The sequence below is a fragment of the Balaenoptera ricei genome, chromosome 4, assembly GCF_028023285.1.
Source record: "Balaenoptera ricei isolate mBalRic1 chromosome 4, mBalRic1.hap2, whole genome shotgun sequence".
NCBI classification, from domain to species: Eukaryota; Metazoa; Chordata; class Mammalia; order Artiodactyla; family Balaenopteridae; genus Balaenoptera; species Balaenoptera ricei.
In genome coordinates this window covers 115084261-115105255 of record NC_082642.1, presented here as the reverse complement: position 1 = coordinate 115105255, position 20995 = coordinate 115084261, and the positions used below count along the sequence as shown (strand labels likewise).

Genomic DNA, 20995 nt, shown 5'->3' with positions numbered 1-20995 from the left:
GAGGAATGCCATTTTTCTAACAGTGCTGGGGAGTTTATGTGGGTCTGAAAATGGCTTTCCTCTTTCACTGCTGCCAGCTGGAGGGCAGGGGCTTCCCTCTGATGGAAAGAGATGTAAAGCCACAAATTACCTGCCCGGTCCCAGTAAGGTAAGTCATAGGTGCCTTCAGCTTTTTTCTTTCTGGAAAAATACAGAAAAAAAAAAAAAAGTTAGCAAATAGAGTGAATTCACTAGTAAGAAAGCTCTGAAACTGCAGGATAAACACCAAAGTTAATAATTAGTCAAGAGCACACATTTCTACTTGCTGATTTCCCTGGGAGACCTCTTTCACTTGACTTTCGAAGTTGCCACTGCTGAGGCTCATGAATTCCAGACTCTCAATAAATATTAAACAACTATCTCCTGAGACAGTTATCTTGTTACCCAACTATTTTCCACTCAAATGGATAAAGGGATTAAAAAAAAAAAAAAAGACTAAGCCTGTAGATAAAAACCCTGAATCAAATCAAAGACCCAACCCTGACACGTGGATTATTATGGGGAAATCATGTTAGGTTTGTTTTGGTTTCAAATACAAATTTCACAAATCAGTCGATTCACAAAGTTCACAGGACACAACAAGAACAACAAAACCCCCATATTTTCTTCTGCGTTGTTACTTTTTTTCAACTTACTGCTTTTTTTCTACAGTCCTTTGCCCCTGAGAAGTTTAAAGTGTCACACACCCTTAACTGCATAGACCTGATTCCTCCACCCTGCCCAAGATAAGCCAACGCTGTCACTAACAGTGAGGGGACCGAGGGCCATGTGTGCAACGAAGAAGGTTCTTCCCCAGCCTGCTCCTCAGAATTCTGACACATCCTCCCCTGGAGAAACTTCTGTCCCTCCCCAACATTAAGAATTGCTATCTACCGTGAGCCTTTTAAAAAGAAAAAAATCAAGCACACAAAAGGACATTTTCTGATATACACCTAATTAAAATAATGCTCTGCAAGCTAAAGAGAAAGAAGTTGTTCTAGTGTTGTAAACGAGGAAAAGAGGGTTATGTGACTTGCTGAAGATCACAAACGGGGCTTTCTCAAAGAGCCCAAGCTATGTGCTTTTCCTACTTCGAAACATTCTTCTCTAGTATAAGACTATGTTTTTATTATTGATACTAAAAGCTCCCTCATTTTAAAGTCTGGCTGTATTTAAAATATAATACTTCATTATTTCAAAGTAAGGCATAGCGTAAAATTTGTGGACGAGATGGTAGGTGCTGAAGCTGTCCAAGGGTTGTACTATAAAGGATTTCATATTCTTGATCTCCAGTGACAAAGCTGCAGGTGATTTATTCATTACATGTAAAGTACTTAGAACAGTGCCCGGCATGGGTTAGGGATTCAGTAACTTGCAGCTGTTTTTATTATTACTTTTCTCCTGGCTATTTTCCATAAGCCCCTTAATGGCACTTCCTCTTTACTCCTTATCACAAAGCCAGTGGTCAGCAATTTCATCCACTACGTTCGTAGAAGCAACCTCAATTCTGCAGCTCAGACCTTTTGTCCTCAACAGGCTCGTGTTCCATCTTGCCTCTTGGGAGTCTGAATGTCCAGAGTCCTTTAAACGCCATCCCAAACTGATCTCAGGACTTGCCTCCTGCCTCTCAACAGCTCTACTCCCCTGTCCTCACCCCCACGCCCTGGGGCTTTAACCACAGAGGGTTAGACTTGAACTGCCGATTGATCAGAGGCTGCAGCGGCTAACAGCACGGGCTCTGAAGCCCGGACCAAATCTCCACCCTGCCATGTGCTGACCAGGTGACCTCGGACAAGTTACCTGTGCTCTCTGTCTCACTCTCCTCTTCTATAAAATGGGATTTATAACAACAGCTGCTTCACAGGTTGTTTTAAGGATTAAATGAGTTAAAACACGCACGGCATTTAGAAAAACATGTAAAACCAGCATTTCATTTTATTTTCTATGAAACTTTGCCGTTGCTGCTGTTCTCACCACTACTACTGTTACTGTCCGGTTCCCTGAAAGCATCATGAACTTTCCTTCCTGGACTCTCCCAGAGCCCTGTTCCCTCCTCCCCCGCCTCGTGCCCTCATGCTAAGTTGTCAGTTCTGCACAGACAGCCCCCCAACACCAGGAATCTGGGACCCACGCCTCCTCCAGCTTCCTTCCACCCGTGGAACACACTGTGGTTGGTACGGTTATGATGTGGTTTCTTTTGTGTTATGATTCCTACTCATCTTGGGTGAAACTTAGAGGATTTAAGCTATTTAAGACATGTTACGTAGTTCAAAATGGAGTCCCAGTGGCCAACGCGAACTTGCCTATGAGTTGTTTTGAAATGTCCACTGTAGGATTGCCAGTGTCCTCAAATGATAAACTGAGAATATTACTTTAGATAAGAAGTTTGATGGCCCATGTACGGCACGGGAACAGACAGCAACTGAAGGAGTCCAGACTCCTCCCCTGGGGTAACGCTTACTCCTTAGGAGGAGACAATTGAACCGAGTGACCTGAAGGATCCTGGCTGGAGGCCCCCATGCTGCTGAGAGCGGTTCCAGATGGACGCCGCCTGAGGCCCTGCTGGAGCCGGGGTGATTTCCCACCCTCACTTGTCATGTGCTGCTGTTGGTGCCGAGATGCCTCCTTCAAGGCTTCTCTTGGAGTGGTTCGTTTACACCCTCCCCCCTCCCCCACTTTGCCTAACCTGTGTTGTGTGCTAATTATGTGTAGTAAACCGAGTGACTCGTGAATTGAATATTGGCTACTGTTTTATCTCCAATCCCGTGATTCCTACCTGCCCTTACTGCTGGGCCCTGCAACAAACAGGTTCCATGGTGGAAGGTGTTCTGCAAAGTATCCTCTCCCATCCATAGACTCTGGGGTTCACCACTGGACTCCCAGCACACGGCTCAGTACTTGGCAGGGAGCAGGAGCTCAAATATCTGTTGGATGGCTAGACAAATGAGGTCCCTCCAAACCTGTCAGTCACCAAATCTGTCCTCCTACTCTGTTACCTCTACTCACGACATCTCTACCGGTCAAGTGCACAAGCCAGAAACTTGAGGGGACCTTGGATCCTCCTCCTTCCTTAGCAAGTAGCCAGTCAAGCCCCGCACTGACGCCTCTGGGAAACCTCTCCCCCTCCACGTCTCTCCCTTTCCTAGAATTGCTGTGTCATGTTCCTGTGTGGCCTGAATAGTTTCCTAACTCTTCTCTCTGTCTCTTCTAGTCTCTCTCTCCTCTTCAATCCACCCTCCTGCCACCATTTTCCTACAATCGTCTGATAATATCACCTGTCCGCTGAACACTGCTCAATGATTTCCCCATCTACAGAAAGTCCTTCCTGGTCCAGGCCCAGGCTGCATTTCTATGGGTCTCCTAGAGCTCCCGCATGCCAAGCCTCTGTGGGATGACTCACTATTCTGCCTACATTCCACAACTCTGTGCCTTCCCGCAAGACATCCCATCAATCTGGGCCATTCTCTCTTCCTCTATCTAGCCAAATCTAATCCCTCCTTTAAGGCAAACCATGCCAAATTTGAGGACTACTCTTTTCTGAAAAAAAGGTTTCAGGTAACTCTCATGGTTCTTGCGTCTGTGTTCCCCAGCACTTCATATACAACTCATCATGCCAAAGTACAGTGGTCAACCCTGCTAAACAATCTGTAGATAATAATTGTGTCTCATTCTTTCAGTGTTACTAAGTATCTATTATATCTTACTAATGTGTGTAACCCACTGTATAATACAAAATTTGATATAATAAAGGTACTCAGTAACTGATTATGGAATTGAACTTACTCATTTTTTACAGGAATAAAGGAGAAATGTATATATTTTTATTCTAATGACTATCTTAACTCTCCCTCTCAAAAAAGTTCATCTTCTATATTTAGTTTCTATTTCACATTTGGAAACATCCCCTCTAGGACCAGTCAGGCGAACTAGTTTTGTACGAACCTGTTTCTCCAATGCCAAGCACACACTAGTATGAGAATGAGAGTGGTAAGGACCATGACCAGCACAGGGACAAGGACGGCAGCCAAGGCTACATCTGAAAAACAAACGCAAACAAACCAAAACACACATTAATACCAAAGGCAGAAATCATTAAGGAGAAGAGTACAGATTAACCATATCACCATTCAAAGCTTTTCTATCTCAAAAAAATACCATAAACATAATTTATGCAATGAGAGTGGGCGCGAGTGGTAATTGCAGAGGCCTTCAGGGATACATGGAAGTGCGTCACATTATTTGCTCCACCTTTGCATGTTTTTAAATCACTAAGACAAATTAAAAGAAAAATGATAAACTGGGAAAACGTATTTTCTGCATATGTGATAAAAGGTTAATATAGTTAATCTATTACAGAATTTACAAGTAAAAAATAAACAACAGAAAAATCAGCAGAGATGAAAGAGCAACGCATTAAGAGCACAAGTGACCATTAAGCATGTTCACCTCACTAGTAATCAGAAAGATGCTATTTTTGCTTATCAAATTGGCAAATATTTAAAAGAACAACTAATTGTTGAAGAGGGTATCAGGAAACAGGGATTTTGATGGGACTATAAATTGAAACTACCTTTCTGATTGGCATTTTGGGGCAATATCTATAAAAACCTATTACTTGGCAGTTCTCTATGTAGAATTTATTCTTAGGAAAAAATTAAGATGGCATTCAAAGATGTATCTTTAAATATGTTTGCTTCTGTATCTGCAGCAGACTGTAAAACTGGAAGTAATCCAAATGCCCAACAATGAAAGGGAATAAGTAAATCATGGTCTCCTCCTTATAATAAAATATTATCCTTATAATATAATATTATAATAAAATATTATCCAGCAATTGGAAGTGACGGCAAAATATAGATGCAGGAAGATAATAACATAGTATTAAGCATAGAAACCAAATGTGTGTATGAACAAGGCAGAAACCAACACAATGCTGGAGCCTGCAGGGACTTGGAGATCACTTAATCCCCTTATCTCACTCCATAGATAAAGAATCCTGGGCAGAAATGGTCTGCTTAAGGTCAGTTGGGACGCTAGTTTCTTCCTCCACCTCTCAACCTCCTCCTGGCCATGAGGGTGATAACAGCAACAACTGCTGCTATTTACTGGGCGCTAAGCGCCAGACCTGCATCTTATTTACTCCTTATAATCACACCAAAGAGAGAAAGAAGCTGAAGATACAGGGAGGGAGAGGACAATCAATAACACCAGGCCTCTGAGAAGCTGTATGGATGGGAACTAGGTGACTATGCAGGCTCCACAAAAACGAAGTGCCCTTCGAATGGCTTCTTCTTTGGGAAGCTGAAGATGTAACTGAGAGTGAATGAGGATCTCTGGGTCAAGGGTTTGAAAAATACAGAGAGTGTTTCAAACAGCTACTGTTGAGAACAGACAAAAGAGCTAACCAGGGAAACAGAAAGACCACCAGCTGCTACTGAGGGCCCCACTGAGGGAGGATCTGGACATTACAGTGGCACAAATCTGACCATGACATGATTTTCACCAGCATCACTCTCAGCCTGGATGTAAAAATGGAGAAAGGAGAAGTGAATAAAACAGAAATCATGACTCAGGATAGAAAGGACTAAGAAATTAGAAAAGCAAATGTGCTTTATCCCTAAAATTTGTGAAATTGTAGAGAGAATAATCAGGTTCAGATGGATACAGTTTGACTTAATCAGAGGCATTAAAATATATGCTTAGGTTCAAAAAACAATAAAAAGTCTACATACTACTGTTCCAGAGAAAAGGAGACAGGAGGTCTTCAACCAAAAAGACCTAGATGTTCTTTGTTATTTTAAAGATTACAGGGATCCTAGTTCTGGAAGAAAATGCTTTAAGAACACTTTTAGTCCTAAGATTTAAAAATTCTATAATCAGATTTTAAGATGAACAACACTTTTAAATGACTGTTTTTCCATCTGGGTATGTGGTCTGGGATTCCACCCAAACGCATGCTTTCTGTAAACTGGTAAGAAGCTCTTTGTGGGATGCTGAAATTTCTTGTCTCTGTCAACCCTTGCTTCTCTCTAGACTGGACAAAATAAATGTTGCCCCTGCCATTTCAAAGAGGTGCCACCACGTCCTCAGCCACTACCCGCACCCCATGACTGTGCGCCCTGAGGGGAATTCAGGATGGAGAAAAGCAGAATACTGGCTCTAAACAGTTAAGACACATATCAATGAATAATTTCAATGAGCTCAAACTCTTGCATCTTCCCACACATAGAAAAGCACTAAAATCATTAACTTGAGATGTCTGCTTTTTGTGATTAGCAGTAATTTTTTGATGTTTGACTACATTTTTTCCAGCATAAACCCCTATAAATCCTGGCTCCTCCCTCTTTGGAACAGTTTCTCAGAACTACCTGAGAGCCTGTATCCCAGGCTACTGTCTTCAGTAAGAACCTGAATAAAACATAATTCTCAACTTTTAGGTTGTGAGGTTTTTTTTGTTTTTCAGTCAATACTAGCTTTTCCTGCAGCATGAGAAAGAAATTGGTCTCTTTGGGAATACTTCAGAAGATAGGAAGGAAACTGACATGTAGGAAGTTGTAGAAAGTTATCTGAATCCAGGCAAATTTTCAGAAAATGAGAATGATTAAGTTCTATGTGGCACAAGTTACTCTGAATGAACTACTTTCTCTTCTCTGCACTGTCCTGAAAATTAGTGTGCTTTTTATCTGTCAACACTGAAATTAATTCCTCCATGGCACTGATGCTTTTTGTTCCTGAATTCAACAGAAATTTTGTTTTCAAACTAGTAAAATTAAAAAACTACTAGGTTTTATATATGTTAACACCTTATATACTAATAATTAAAAGCAAAGTTTGAAAGTAAATTGAAAAACACTATTTATAATCTGAAAAAGTAACTGTAAACATTTAAAAAACAGAGACCAAATTTTTAAAATAAATGTTAACAGAGTATCTTTTTTTAAAAGAAGTATTTATTTTCACCAAAACTTTTTTTTTTCTTCTTCCCTTTTTCCTACCAAGTTCCCTATCCAGCAAATTAATATATAATCAGAAAAAAAGTTTGTTTCCTGCTATGGTTTTAGTTATTTCTAGAAAAATTATCTTCCTAAGCCTGAGACTCCACATATTTAGCCATAGAGGGAAAAAAATCATAAGAGGAAGCCTAGAATACAGCAGCCATCTCTAAATATTTAAAGAACCATTTTACATGGCACCAGATAGTAGAACTTAGAGCAATGCAGCCAGTTTTTTCTATAAGGTATGGAATCAAATTTTTTGCTGTACTTAAAAAACAGAGGGAAAAAACCCTGAGCGTTTAAAAGCTGGAAATGTTTCTGAAAACTTAAGTTAAAAACAAAACAACTCACTACTATGAACAGGTATTAATTTTTGGGTTTGCATACCTTTGGTTACATTTGGAGTTATGGTGGTATTTTTGATTTCAGGAGTGGCAGTTGTTTGCTCTGTATGTGCAGGAAATTCATTGCTACTTCGAGGTTGTAGTGGTTGAGTAAATTTGGGGGCACGACCTTGAAAAAAGTTTTAAAAACTTTTTATTCTTTAATCTATACCAGCTTGATTAAAATAGTTACTTTATAATGCTTTTAATATGTTTATGGAAAATTATACCACAAATCCAGGGAACATCAAATTCTCACATTTAAAGTAGGCATACCTTTGGCTATTTTTGGAGGGGCTGTAGTGTTTTTGAGGTCACTGCTGCTCCGAGGAGGTGGAGGCTGAGTAAGTTTTGGAGGACGACCTTGAAAAATGGTTTAGAAAAGTTTATACATTTTGCTTATAAAAATCATAGTTAAATATAGTAATTTTAAATGTCTTTAACATTTTCTAGAGTACTTAATTCTGCACAGTAATTTTAAATCTCAGAGAAATACGTCAGAAGGATAAATATACTCTGCATGAAATGCACAAATGTATTGGGATTTCTGAGTTTTTAAATAATTAAATTGTCCAAAAAGAATCTTCTTAGGAAGGAGAATAACAGGGAGTCAGATGATGTTGAATGATAAAGCTATAAAAATGTCATCACAATATGATATACTACTCATTCAATTCATTTAATAAATATTTATGGAGGGCCCACTATGTGTCAGGCACTATGGTAGTTTGGGGGGACATAACAGTAAACAAAGTATTAAAATATTATATAATTTTGAAGGAAGTTATTCCCATTTTTAATTTATTCAAAGTAAAAGGCACTTAGGTTAAGGTGACTTACAATCACCAGTGCTTGTATGATACAAATATTCTACTACATGAGACCTGATTAAAAATTATTAAGGTTGAGGGCTTCCCTGGTGGCGTAGTGGTTGAGAATCTGCCTGCCAATGTAGGGGACGCGGGTTCGAGCCCTGGCCTGGGAAGATCCCGCATGCCGCGGAGCAATTAGGCCCGTGAGCCACAATTACTGAGCCTGTGCGTCTGGAGCCTGTGCTCCGCAACAAGAGAGGCCGCAGTAGTGACAGGCCCGCGCACTGCGGTGAAGAGTGGCCCCCGCTTGCCACAACTAGAGAAAGCCCTCGCACAGAAACGAAGACCCAACACAGCCATAAATAAATAAACTACATTCCTTAAAAAAAAAAAAAAAGACCCAATGCAGCCAAAAATAAATAAATAAAAATAAATTTAAAAAAAAAAAAAAAAAAATTATTAAGGTTGAGACTACATTTGGAAAGCAATCTCATTGCATTATCTCATCAGTGACACCCTCTCTTTCTTCTTCCACTTGTAATTTTGGAAACCAGTTTGATATCTAATATGATATTTAATAGGGATAACTATTTCTTTTTAAAAATCCCTTTAAAAACATACTGTAGAGTATAAACACTTACATTATTATTAATTAATTTCTCGGAGAACAGCACAGTCATTTTTAATTAATCCAGTGAAAACCACATGCCTTAAACATACTGTTGCTTTACCTTTAGGAATAAACTGACATCCAAGCAGTTCCATTTTCATGGCAATTTTCTGCTGCCATTGGGTAGGATTCACTCTAATAAAACGTGCAATAATTGGTGGCAAAAAGTTATTACGCACATCCTGGTGATAATCTTTGTTTCCTTGAAATATCTTTAAAAAACAACAAAAATCGGTACTTTACATCAACAGAGGCCAGGGCTAAACTGCTCCACTGAAACATGTTTTTGGTTTTTGCTCTGGGCCTTAAATGAGCTCTGCAAAATGTGACATTAAGCATTAATTTCTAAGAAAATAAATTAATCATAATTTGGAAGAACTATTAAGAAGCTGCACACTCTTCATAAAAATTTCATAGGAGGAAAATACTGAATATAGAAATGATTTTAAGATGACTTAAACATAACAAAAGTTCTAACTTGGCAATTTGGGAAGAAGGTTTGGATTGCAGTGCACAGTACCTTGTATTAATAAATTAGTAACTCTAGTCCTGTGGAATCACCAACTATTTAAATATATTAATTTTATTTTCAAAGTAAAGCGTAATTGAACATTTGAGGTCTTAGAGGAAATGCTGTACTGTGTACTTTTCATAATTTTTCTCTCAATAAATAGACTGAAAGTGAACATACACTAACAAACACATAACAGATACATAGCTCCGCCTACTGGAGAAACTATATAAACACAGTTCCCATATCATACATTTTCATTTCCTGCTATTTGAACCAGAAAAGTGATGCTGCCCACTGCCTAGTTTAATCATCATAACTAAACAGCCACTAATGCATCACATGAATAATCCTTAGGTAAAAATATAATTTCAGGTGACTATGTCATTCCCTCAACTATTTCAAGCAAATAATAGTAGTATCTCACACTGGAACAGCTCTTAATTATTTACAAAGCATCTTCATATAATTAACTCAGATGTTCTTCATGACAAGCCTACAAAATAGGCAGAACCCAGAACACTGCAGTTTATACAATGTAAGTGGACTACATAGCCAGTCAATTTAGAGCAGTGATTTGAATCTGTGTCTTCTGACTTAACCATAGGGCTCCACTAAGCAAAAAAGAGCCCTCCTCGTTCCTTCAGGCCAAATTACCTAGGCAGTTTCTAAAGACCATTAATAAACAGACACCTGCCTAAAATCCAAGTGGTTTTTTGTCAGTTAATGTGAGAACAAGTAAATGTTTAACTCCTCAATCAAGTTATTTCCAAATATTATAGCTATTTTCTTCCTGGCTGATTCAAATGGCATTCGACTATAAACTTCTAAGATGATTTAATAGCCTTCATTTTTAAACAGGTCTGAAGTTACAATAATCTCTGAACTACCAAGCTTCCATTATTTCCTCAGATATTACTCTCAAGTAAAATGAAGGCAATTCCTTGCAGTCTATTATATTAGTGGAACAGGAACAATAACTAAACATCATCATCTTAGGACATAAAAACTATCCCTGAAATTTTACTCCATACTGCCATCTCATCTTCATAAAAAACTTAAAGGAAAAAGATTTCATAAAAACTAAGTACAAAGGATTTACATTTAATGTATGAGCATTTATTATGACCCCCCCCCCCCATGTAATGTGGAGGTTCACAGGTGCCACGAGGGTGAAATGGAACGGAAGTCAAAGTTTTCACCCTCAAGGAACTTACACTTTATTGGATATTACCAAACACAAGAATGGCATACTATTAAAAAGCAATATATTATGAAAACAACTTGTATATACATTCCCATTTTCTGAAAACAAAACCAAAAGCAGTCTGAATCTTTGTGTGTGTGCTCATGCATGTGTGCGTGCTTAGAAAGGGTATGAAAATGAATACATCAATTAACCCTGAGTTGGGATTAGATGAGAGCAGATGGACAAACATAAGTGAGGCAAAAAAGACTGTTATTTCATATAATTCAATGTAAGGACTGCCACTTCTACCCACGATAGACTAACAGGGACTGGATTTATCCTTTTGCCTTAAAGATCTGAAAAATCAGATAAAATATATGCAACAATGGTTTTCAGAGGCTGGACAACAGGCAGCATAGGGCAATGCTCCCCGAGGGGAGGAAAACAAATGACGTGAGCCCTTCTCTTGCACCAGTAGTGCCTGGAAAGAGCGTGGTGGTCTCACTGAATTGAGGGAGAGCTCAGAGAAGGAGAGGCTAAGGCAGCTAGAATTTGCAGGGCAGAGTGTGGGAGAGACAAGAACTACCCAGAGACTTCTAGGGTCTGTTGGGGTTTCCCCTTACACCTTTAGCTAAACTATCTGTGGATGGAAAAAAAACCACTAGAAAGGAGTAGGAGAACAATTCTCAGGGCCACACAGGGCTGGGCCAGCTTATGTTGCCAACAGAGAGTGGAGAAACCTCATATACATGGGACACTGGATTGAGTTCTTAGAACAGTACTGTCTCAGTAGTGGGGAAAAATTAGAACTAAAGCTGCTCAGGTGCTGCCTAACAAATCTAAAATGTAAGCTTTGAAAAGATCACATGATTTCCAAGGAACCTAACTGCATCCCAGAATAAAGCTCAAAAATATTTAAAGGAGTAATAATAAAAAAAGGAAAACGAACACCAAGCAATATAAAGTTCACAATGTCTGGTAACCAATCAAAAATTACCAGGCATGTAAAATAAGCCCCATAATATCTAACAATATATAAAGACCCAGATATGACACGTTAGTATATAGTATTAGTAGACAAGGGCATTAAAAGGGTTATTATATACTCCATATGTTTTAGAGGTAAAGAAAAGCATGAGCATGTTAAGGAGAGAAATGGAAGAAATTTTAAAAGCCAAAAACTGAATATCTAGAAGTGAAAAATACAATGTTGGAGATAAAATACACCAGATAGGATTAATAGCAGATCAGACACTGAAGAGGAATAGATTAGTGAACTTAAAAATAAAACAGTACAAATTTTCCAAACTGGAACATGGAAAGAAAAAGACTGGAAAAAAATAAACAGAGCATCAGTGAACTGATATATCATCAAGATTCATAATCTTCATGTAGTTAGAATTGAGGAGGCAACATATTCAAGAAAAAAGGGCCTATAATTTTCCAAATCTGATAGAAATTATAACCCACAGATCCAAGAAGCTCAAAGAAATCCAAGCAGAAGAAACATGAAGACAACTACACAAAGGCACATCATAATCAAATTGCTTAAAATAAATTCTTGCTGAAAACAATGCAGACTGGAAAGCAGTGGACCTGCATATTTAAAGTACTGAAAGAAAAAACTGTCAACCTAGTATTCTACACCCAGTGAAATTATCTTTCAAAAAGGAAGCCAAAAAAAGTTTTTCAGAAATATAATTCAGTGTTGTTGGATGTTTTTATAATATAAGCATGGATAATACTTATAATTTCAAAAAACTAACTATATTCTACAAGTATAGCAAATATTATTGTACAAATAAATATGGATGTGCTAATAGGAAAAAGTAAGTTTGGGGGCATTAGGCAGAAGTAAGTTAGATTTAGAGACAATATTTTTATCTGCTTCAAGGGGTGGAGGCTCACCAAAGATTGAAGTTCATGTGATATCAAGCAGAAGAGAGGAAAGAAGGCCTTGAGTAACAGCTGAAGAGTTTAGATCCATATGAAAGATTAAAGGGAATCCCTGGAGTTTTTTGAACAGAGAGGTGAGAAAAGTGGCAAGTGAAAATATATTAGCATATCACGTATATGATAGAGAACTGATAGTATCATAAAACTGAAACAAAACTCACAGGGAGGTTTCATTGAAGAAATGTGCTCATAATTTCAACTCTAGATGAGAGGCATCCACCTTCCTTGGGGACAGGGACCCCTTGTGGTGGGTGGACCAAGGTCCAGGAGCCCGGGGGAAAGTAACAAACCTCTAGTTGAGAGCCACCTCTACCTACTCGCTCTCTACCCCTAAGCATTGTCATGTTTTGCTATAACTAAAACGATAGTTCATCATTACCACAGAAGTTAAGGAAATTCTTCAGGTGGAAAAAAAGTTGTTTTCTACGACAAAAGTTGGTGAGGTGATCTTGACATGACCTTTCTATAATATCCTACAATTTAATGCCCTTCTACCTTTAGCTCTTTTGTCCCCACCCCCGCTGGCCTAGAGTAGAAATCTAGGAACAAGTTAGGCTCTCCATCATTCTGTGGATTGATAAGAAAAGCTTTTTCAGGACAAGAAATTAAAGGTCCTTTTTATTATTTCTTAATGAATTATTTAAACAAGTGAATTAAAATTTACTGGAAAAAAAAAAATCAGGAAAGTACTTACCCTTAACAATCATCAAAAGGGACCTAGAAGCACTGAGAATTTCCTAACCATAGGTAGAAGGGGAAGGCCAGTAACTAACACTACCTAAAATAACCAGAAGAGGGCAGAGTAAGACCAAATGATATCTAATTTTTATCACACACAGGAAGAGCTTCTGTGGCTTTTGGCAAAGGCCACCTACCCCCCATCCCCTTTTTTAATGTTCTTTAAAAATACTCTGGTAATCATTTTACCTTATCCTGCTCCACACCAGGCTCTCTGTACACAGTCCATCTCTGCCCATCGTCACTGTACAGAACTCTGTAGGCTGACACATAGTAATTGTGCTCCACCATGGTGGAGCCCGTGGTTACAATGCCTGGGAATGGAGAGGTCCTTTCGTTAGCGCTCACGGTCTGATCTTTGAAGCTTGGTCATCACTGAAGCATTAACACCTAAAATGTACTATTGAAACATTTTTGGCTCCGGCACATTACCATATCTAAGTGCACGGTTTCATCCTAATGGTAACTAAATCCTTGGCTTTGCTCCCTTGTAGAGACAAGAAGAATGATGGGCACACGTAAGGAAAGGACTATTGTATTTTGGCAGCTTGTGTTCACGACACTGTAAAATATAGTTCACCTACTGAGAAAGAATGACTTCCTGGGAATGAACAGATTAAAGAAGATTACTGGTATTATTTTTAGAACTAAAGCAAAATAAGTCTTTAACAAAATTATCTAAACCAATCCTAACCAGTTATTCTGACCATTTGTTAAGTTGCTCTAAATAATTAAATTTATACTTGGCACATGTGGAATATTATTTGTAGCACTTAAAATGGACTCCTTGAACACAAATTTCTCTTAATGACTATAGGAGATGGTTATTTCAGATGTCGCAAGATCCCTTTACTGAAACACGACCTTAAAAGAATCTCTTTACAATGAAAAGAAACGCTAGTAAGAATCAAATAACAACTCCTCTCCTTTGCCATGCTTTATAAAACCAACTTCGGTCATATTAACACCAGTACACTAAACTTAAAACCATGTAATTAAATTTGCAGTGACCTAATTTTCTATGAAATTCTTAGATGTCACCAGGTTTCCAAATGAAATTAGTATTATAAATCATCTAGAAAATTATGTCTGTTAACCTGTGATCTTCTTTTCCTTATTCAGATCTATTTGCAACCACTGATATTCATCAGTGGCAAAAGCAGCCCAAGGAGGTCCAGGTTTTTTCAGCCTGGCCTTTTCGGGTTTCCAGCTGTTCTCTTGCCCTGTGTGGTCCGTCCACTCCAGCACAGATGATGCCGTTATTTGAGCATCGGCAATCACGCCAGATTCCATGCCCAGTGTTCCATAACAACCTGAAACAAAGAAGAAAGTAATTTGGTTTCCAGATATAAACTCAAAAATCTCTAAACACTTGCTCATTGGAAACTCTAATTGTTCCTTTAATTAACATACACTATGCTGACAATATACTGTACTAGAGGGTTTCAAAAGTATGCAAATGTTTCTTGGGTCTATGTCTTCGTGTCTCATCAGAGAATGTACAGACGTATTTATTCACACCAGTAATCACTAGCTTAATGGCAACACATTACCCTCTCCCTGGGATACTCTCCCCAGAGGGCAACTCGCTCCCTTTCCTCCTCCAGGTGTTTGCTCAGATGTCACATTCTCCATGAGGCCTGCCCCAACCCACATTAAACTTCAAACCTGTCCCTTCTGAACTGCCTGTCCTCTTTCCTTGCCTTATTTTCTACATCTGTTATAATATTGTAAACAGGACGTTATAAACATTCATTTACTTATCCGCTGTTTATTGTCAATCTCTCACTTCCAGAATGTAAGCTCCAGGAAAGCACAATTTTGTTTATTCTGCTCACTTTTGTTTCACTAGCACCAGAACAGTGCCTGACAAATGAAAAAAGGCACTCAATATTTTCTGTTGATTGAGTTAATTACTTCAGACATATTCAAACTTCCCTTTTTCTAAGGTAACTTCCATGCTTACATGATCACTTCTCTATTAATATAAAACCTCCAGTTTATTCCATTCATTAAATTATTAAGTACCTATTTTACCTCATAGAGTTATTCGTGATAACTAAATGAGAAAGTGCAAAAAAACCCCAAAACCCAAAACCCAACCTAGCAATTGGCAAAGTTCCTGATGTACAGTGTTCAAAAAATACTGGCTAGCTCGGTGCTTTGTGACCACCTAGAGGGGTGGGATGGGGAGGGTGGGAGGGAGGGAGATCCAAGAGGGAAGAGAAATGGGAACATATTGTATATGTATAACTGATTCACTTTGTTATAAAGCAGAAGCTAACACACCATTGTAAGGCAATTATACTTCAATAAAGATGTTTAAAAAAAAAAAATACTGGCTATTATACAAATTATGATAAGTTATAAAGTCCATGAGAGGCTTACCACTTGTCTTAAATGTAAAAAGACTTGTAGATAAGTGTCCCCTGAAAGAGAGAAAGACTTTTTTGGTGACACTCATATAACCACATGATTTCCTCATATTTGTCTTAGCAAAGCTTTCTTTTGTTTTTATTTCACTAAGAACGGTCTATGGCTATATATTAGACAGCAGAATCAGTTTTCTCTACAAGTATCTAGTGCCTAGTTTCATACATGATTACGCAAGTGCATCCATGCAACCTTCAATATGTACTTATTTGATTTCTTTTTCATGAAATAAATTGATTACTAAAGTGTTTCTGTGGCAATTGCTTTTTGGGAATATATAATGAAAAGTGTAATTCTCATAGAAAGAGGCTCAAGCTTCCTGGGGCAAACAGAAGAAAAGCTGGCTACTAATAAGAGAGACTGCATTTGTTACAGGAAATCAATGTATCTAAGAAAAAGTTTCAGTGTTACAATGCAGCACTGCATTTGAATTTCAAAGTAACTGGCAGAATAGGTGCTTGGGGAGAGTGGAGGGGTGGGATTATTAGTTATTAGTTCACCATATGGCAGGTCAAAGGGCCCTAAGGAACTTGGAGGGATAAAATCATCAAAATCATCAAAATCATCAGTGTATGCTCCTGCCTTTAGCACAACGTTCAAACCACCACAAGTGGATGCAACCTGTCTGTTTTTTTAAATATGAAAGAGAGAACTCATGAAAAAAAATTCTTTCTAAAGGTATAACAGTGGAAAGTAATGAAACGATCTTCATAAAATCATCCAGAAGAAACCAAAGGAAAGAAAGGTAGCTGACTCTAGAGCAGGGATGAGCAAATGACAGCCCATGCATGGCCTGTTTTGTATGGCCAGAAAGCTTAGAACAGTTTTTACATAGCTAAAAAGTTGTAAATAAAACAAAAAAGAATGAGTGACAGACATGTGGCCCATAAAGTCTGAAATATTTGTTAGCTGGCTCTCTACAGAAAAAGTTTGCTGCCTCCTGCTTTATACTGTCCTGAATATGGTTCACACTCTTGCCTTCTGAATGAAATTGGCCTAGGACCTGAAGAGAAGCTGGCTTCAATTACGCTTATTGTCTGCAGGACCGAGCATGTCTAAGATGCAAGATTTACAAACAGATCACTCGTACTATGTTTCTATTCAATGTTTCAATTTCTCCTTTTTTTTTTTTAAATAAGTAAACAGAAAGCCTTATTTCTTTTTTTTTTTAATTAATTAATTAATTAATTTTTGGCTGTGTTGGGTCTTCGTTTCTGTGCGAGGGCTTTCTCTAGTTGCGGCAAGTGGGGGCCACTCTTCATCGCGGTGCACGGGCCTCTCACTATCGTGGCCTCTCCCGTTGCGGAGCACAGGCTCCAGACGCTCAGGCTCAGTAGTTGCGGCTCACGGGCCTAGTTGCTCCGCGGCATGTGGGATCTTCCCAGACCAGGGCTCGAACCCGTGTCCCCTGCATTAGTAGGCAGATTCTCAACCACTGTGCCACCAGAGAAGCCCTCTCCTGCTTTTGATGCCTAGTCTATGTTTTGTAATACAGTAGATCATAAATACCATGAAAATACATTTTTAAAATATTCTCTTGGGATGAGAGGGATTCATAATACTATCTCTGATTTAAGTCAAAATTTGATTTATATTCAAAGTGTTTCAATTATCCTAATCCATCATGGGCCACACAGGCTATAAGGAACAGAGTAGTTAGTTATGCCTTCTGATCTTTAAAATGAAGTAAGGATTTGGCAATATACTTCTAGACTCACTCTGGGCTCTTTCAACACTTAGAAAAGAAGAAAGAAATCACTCTTCCAAATGACTACCAACCTTTCTGACAGAGAACAAGCCAAGATAGCACGACCTTGCCTGCGCTCGTCAATACACTCAGGTATCGAGCACACAGAGGTTACTTCATGAACACCATCAACATTTGTCCTTATCACACAAATGTTATTTCATGAACACCATCAACAGTGATACTGCTCAGGTCTAACTCATCCCTATCCCACCCCGTGCAACACGCTTATTATAAACAGCATATATACTTACACCACAGATGTTACGTTGTTAGCCAAAGAACTTTCATAGTACGGGATGCCTTTACTAATTACGACACTAATCCGGCCACCCAAAATGTTTGACACTACGCCTGCATGCACACCAGCCATGCACAATGGTGAGGACTTCAGGGAGGAAAGATAAAAGATTAGTTTTAAATTTTCTTTTGATAATTCATAAACAAGACACTTATACTTCTTCCTCTAGAAATTAATTGATCTGGGCAGTTTTCTCAATAAACTTGGGATAGATGATTGATGATACAACACAAAACAGATTTTTAGCAGAAGAAAAAGAACAAAATGTTACATATTACTAAAAAGAAGTAATTCCTAGAAAATAAAAATCAAGATAAAGATATACAATAGATTACACATCTACCTATGAAGGAGTTTAAAAAATGAAGTTTTATCATCACTTTAACGTAAGTCTATATCCAACTTACATCTCTATATCCATGAGGGATTGTTCCAGATATCTCAGCAAAAGGAAGCAGACAACCAGCTGGGCAGTACTTGCTGTGAAACAAAAACAAGTTAAAGGGTATATAGTGCTGTACTTTCTGGGGAAAAGGACCCCAAAACGTCACTTATACCCAGTTTTCAGTTCAATGTAAATACCATAATCTCACCACTCTGAGAGAACCACCGCTTCTAAAAAGCCCTTAAGATTTTCTTCCACCCATTTACACGTTTTCACATACATATATACAAAAATTATTTCATATTCTACATACTGCTTTATTTTGCTTCATAATAAATGGCAGACATATTTCTACTGTAAGAGCTATTCATAATATTTAATAGCTACATTTGACTTTGTGGATGAACCTCAATTTATTTCACCAACTCTCTATTGATCAAATTTAAGTTGATTTAAAAAAAATGTTTGGCATTCATTCATTTATTTACTCACTCACTAATCCACCTACCCACTTAACACATTTACCTGAATGTCTATTACAATGTTTGTTAAGTGCTGGGCTGTGCTAGGTACTGGCTTTACAAAGGTCAACCAGGCAAATATGGTGCCATCCTCACTGGGTTTACATTCCCGTGGTGGGAGGATACATTAATTGGATACTTGATTAATTAGATTATGATTAATTAGATAAGATTATGATTATGCTATAAAGAAAAGGCACTCTATGAAATAACTGGGAGGAATCTAACTTAATAAAAGTAATACAAACATTCAGCAAACTTCCTATGTCCCAGGCAACATTCTAAGTACACTTCAAGTCATCCACATAAGAACCCTACATGGTAGGTATTATTATTATCCTCATTTTACAGATGAGGAAACTGATGAGCTGTGTGCCCAGGTCACACAGCTGTGTCGTGGCAGATGGGCTCCAGAGTTCGTGTTCACATGCAGGGCTCTGCACTGCCTCGGTCGGTGGACGGGGCTCTGAGGAAGGGAAGCCTCAGCAGAGAACCACCGGCTGCCACCAGAACAGTGCAGGGATGTGCGCCACAACCAGAAGGAACAGCATGTCCCTGAGGCAGGATGGCCTGTGTGTGTCTGGAGCCGAGGACAACCAGTGCAGGTAGAGTGCAGTGAGACAGGTAAGGTTAGTCTGAGAGAAGTTTAGAACGGGGGACGGGGATCAGATCATGCAGAAGCCAGGGGGGCTATGGTGAGGAGTCTTGGAGTATGTTTCTAAGTAAAAAAAGGAAGTCAACAAAGGATTTTGATGGTCTATACATATAATCTGATTTTTATTTTTTTTAAAAAGTTATCCTGGCTCCTGGAAAGAAAAGACACTGTAACGACCATGAGTGGAGGACACGACACTGTTAGGTAGTCCAGGCGAGAAAAGACGGCAGCTTGCACGTGGGTGGTGATGACAGAGCTGGAGAGTGGAGGGTCCAAGACAGCTGATCCTCTGGCAGGGCCGTGTGACATACACTGATGCCAGGGTTACCTCTGCTGACCACAACCCCCCACGAGGGCTGAGGAGCCCCCCCCAGCCCACAGAGAGAGAGCCATTCCTGAAGACAAAATGAAGGTTCTTTGGGGAGCAGTAGCAAGTTGGGGGAGGTGAGTGAGATGGGTCTTCAAAGATGAGAATGAATTTGCTAAACAGAGAAGAATAAAGTGATTCCAGACAAAAGTTCTGAGAGCTCAGAATAGTATAAATAATCCAGAGACGTTTCAACATGAGTACGTTAACGTGAGACTAGAAAAATGGCCCAAAGACTACTTGTGAAGGACCCTGAAAACCAGGCTAAGGAATAGGGATGGCATTTTGTCATAATAAGTATCTCCTGAAGATTTCAAAGCAGGGCAGTGATTGAATACAGATTTTAGGAAATAACTTGGCAGAATGTGAATGGCAGAAAAAAGCCAGCAAAGGTTAGAAAAGGGAAATCAATTCCAAGTTAATCCTAGTCCAAGCAAGAGACAAGGGCGTAAAGCAGGGAAACGGTAGTATTAATAAAAATGCCACCTGGGTAAGAACAGTGAGGAATTCTCTAACAGCCTAAACCATCCTGTTACTTCTTTTTGAGCAAAGATAAATGGCTCTTCTACCTTTATTAGGAGTTTTTCCAGATTCTGAAGAGTGACTAGTCCTACTTTTAAAGTATATCCAAATTATACTTCCATTGTGGAGAAGATTCAAATGCTAAAAGTTAGGGCAAAATTTAAACATGGCAACTCAGTGGTTTTACAGAAGCTCTGGTTTATTGATGTTTCAGAACAATGATTATGAGTCACACCATGTACATTAATCTTAAGTATATAAGATGAGGATGAAGTAGATGAAGAGTAACATTTAAGAAAAAGAAAGTCACAAATATGGTCATACCTGAACTCAGGTTCCAAAAAACTGGATGCAGTGTCTAAACAAGTAATTAGATCTAGAAAAACAAAAATAAAAAACTGATTCAATAATAATAGGTTTATTCTTGCTGAAACACCAACTGTTTCCAAACCCAAACCATATTGTTCTAAATTTCAAAATCTTAACAGCTATGAAGTTAGTACTTTAACTTTTTATAAGGTTTTGGTAATCACAATTTCTTTGATTTTAAGTGTCTGGACTTCTGGGGCTATGTCTGCCCAATACTGAATACACCACATCGCCTCATAGAATCACATATCATACACATGGACGGTACACAGATAAGTATAATTTATAGCCCTGAAGTAGCTTCTATAAAATATATTGATAGCTTGTGAAACAAATATTTCTTGTTACTACATGACTAAAAATGATCCTTTGCTGGTTACGCATGAGGAAAACAATAACAAACGAAAGGTGAGTTAATTCTGT

General features: G+C 38.6%; 1 protein-coding gene across 4 annotated transcripts in view; it reads right to left on the bottom strand.

Moving 5' to 3' along the window:
- Positions 1-20995, bottom strand: part of DCBLD2 (discoidin, CUB and LCCL domain containing 2) — a 93100-nt gene that overhangs the window by 7030 nt on the left and 65075 nt on the right. For all 4 annotated transcript variants that reach the window (XM_059921308.1, XM_059921306.1, XM_059921307.1 and 1 more), the window contains 11 exons: positions 20528-20579; positions 18161-18233; positions 17707-17840; positions 15661-15701; positions 14370-14585; positions 13462-13586; positions 8940-9090; positions 7673-7759; positions 7401-7526; positions 3961-4054; positions 131-180 (listed from right to left, as the gene is read on the bottom strand). In XM_059921308.1, coding sequence (XP_059777291.1) covers positions 131-180; positions 3961-4054; positions 7401-7526; positions 7673-7759; positions 8940-9090; positions 13462-13586; positions 14370-14585; positions 15661-15701; positions 17707-17840; positions 18161-18233; positions 20528-20579 — 1149 coding nt within the window. The remainder of the gene's footprint in view (positions 1-130; positions 181-3960; positions 4055-7400; positions 7527-7672; positions 7760-8939; positions 9091-13461; positions 13587-14369; positions 14586-15660; positions 15702-17706; positions 17841-18160; positions 18234-20527; positions 20580-20995) is intronic.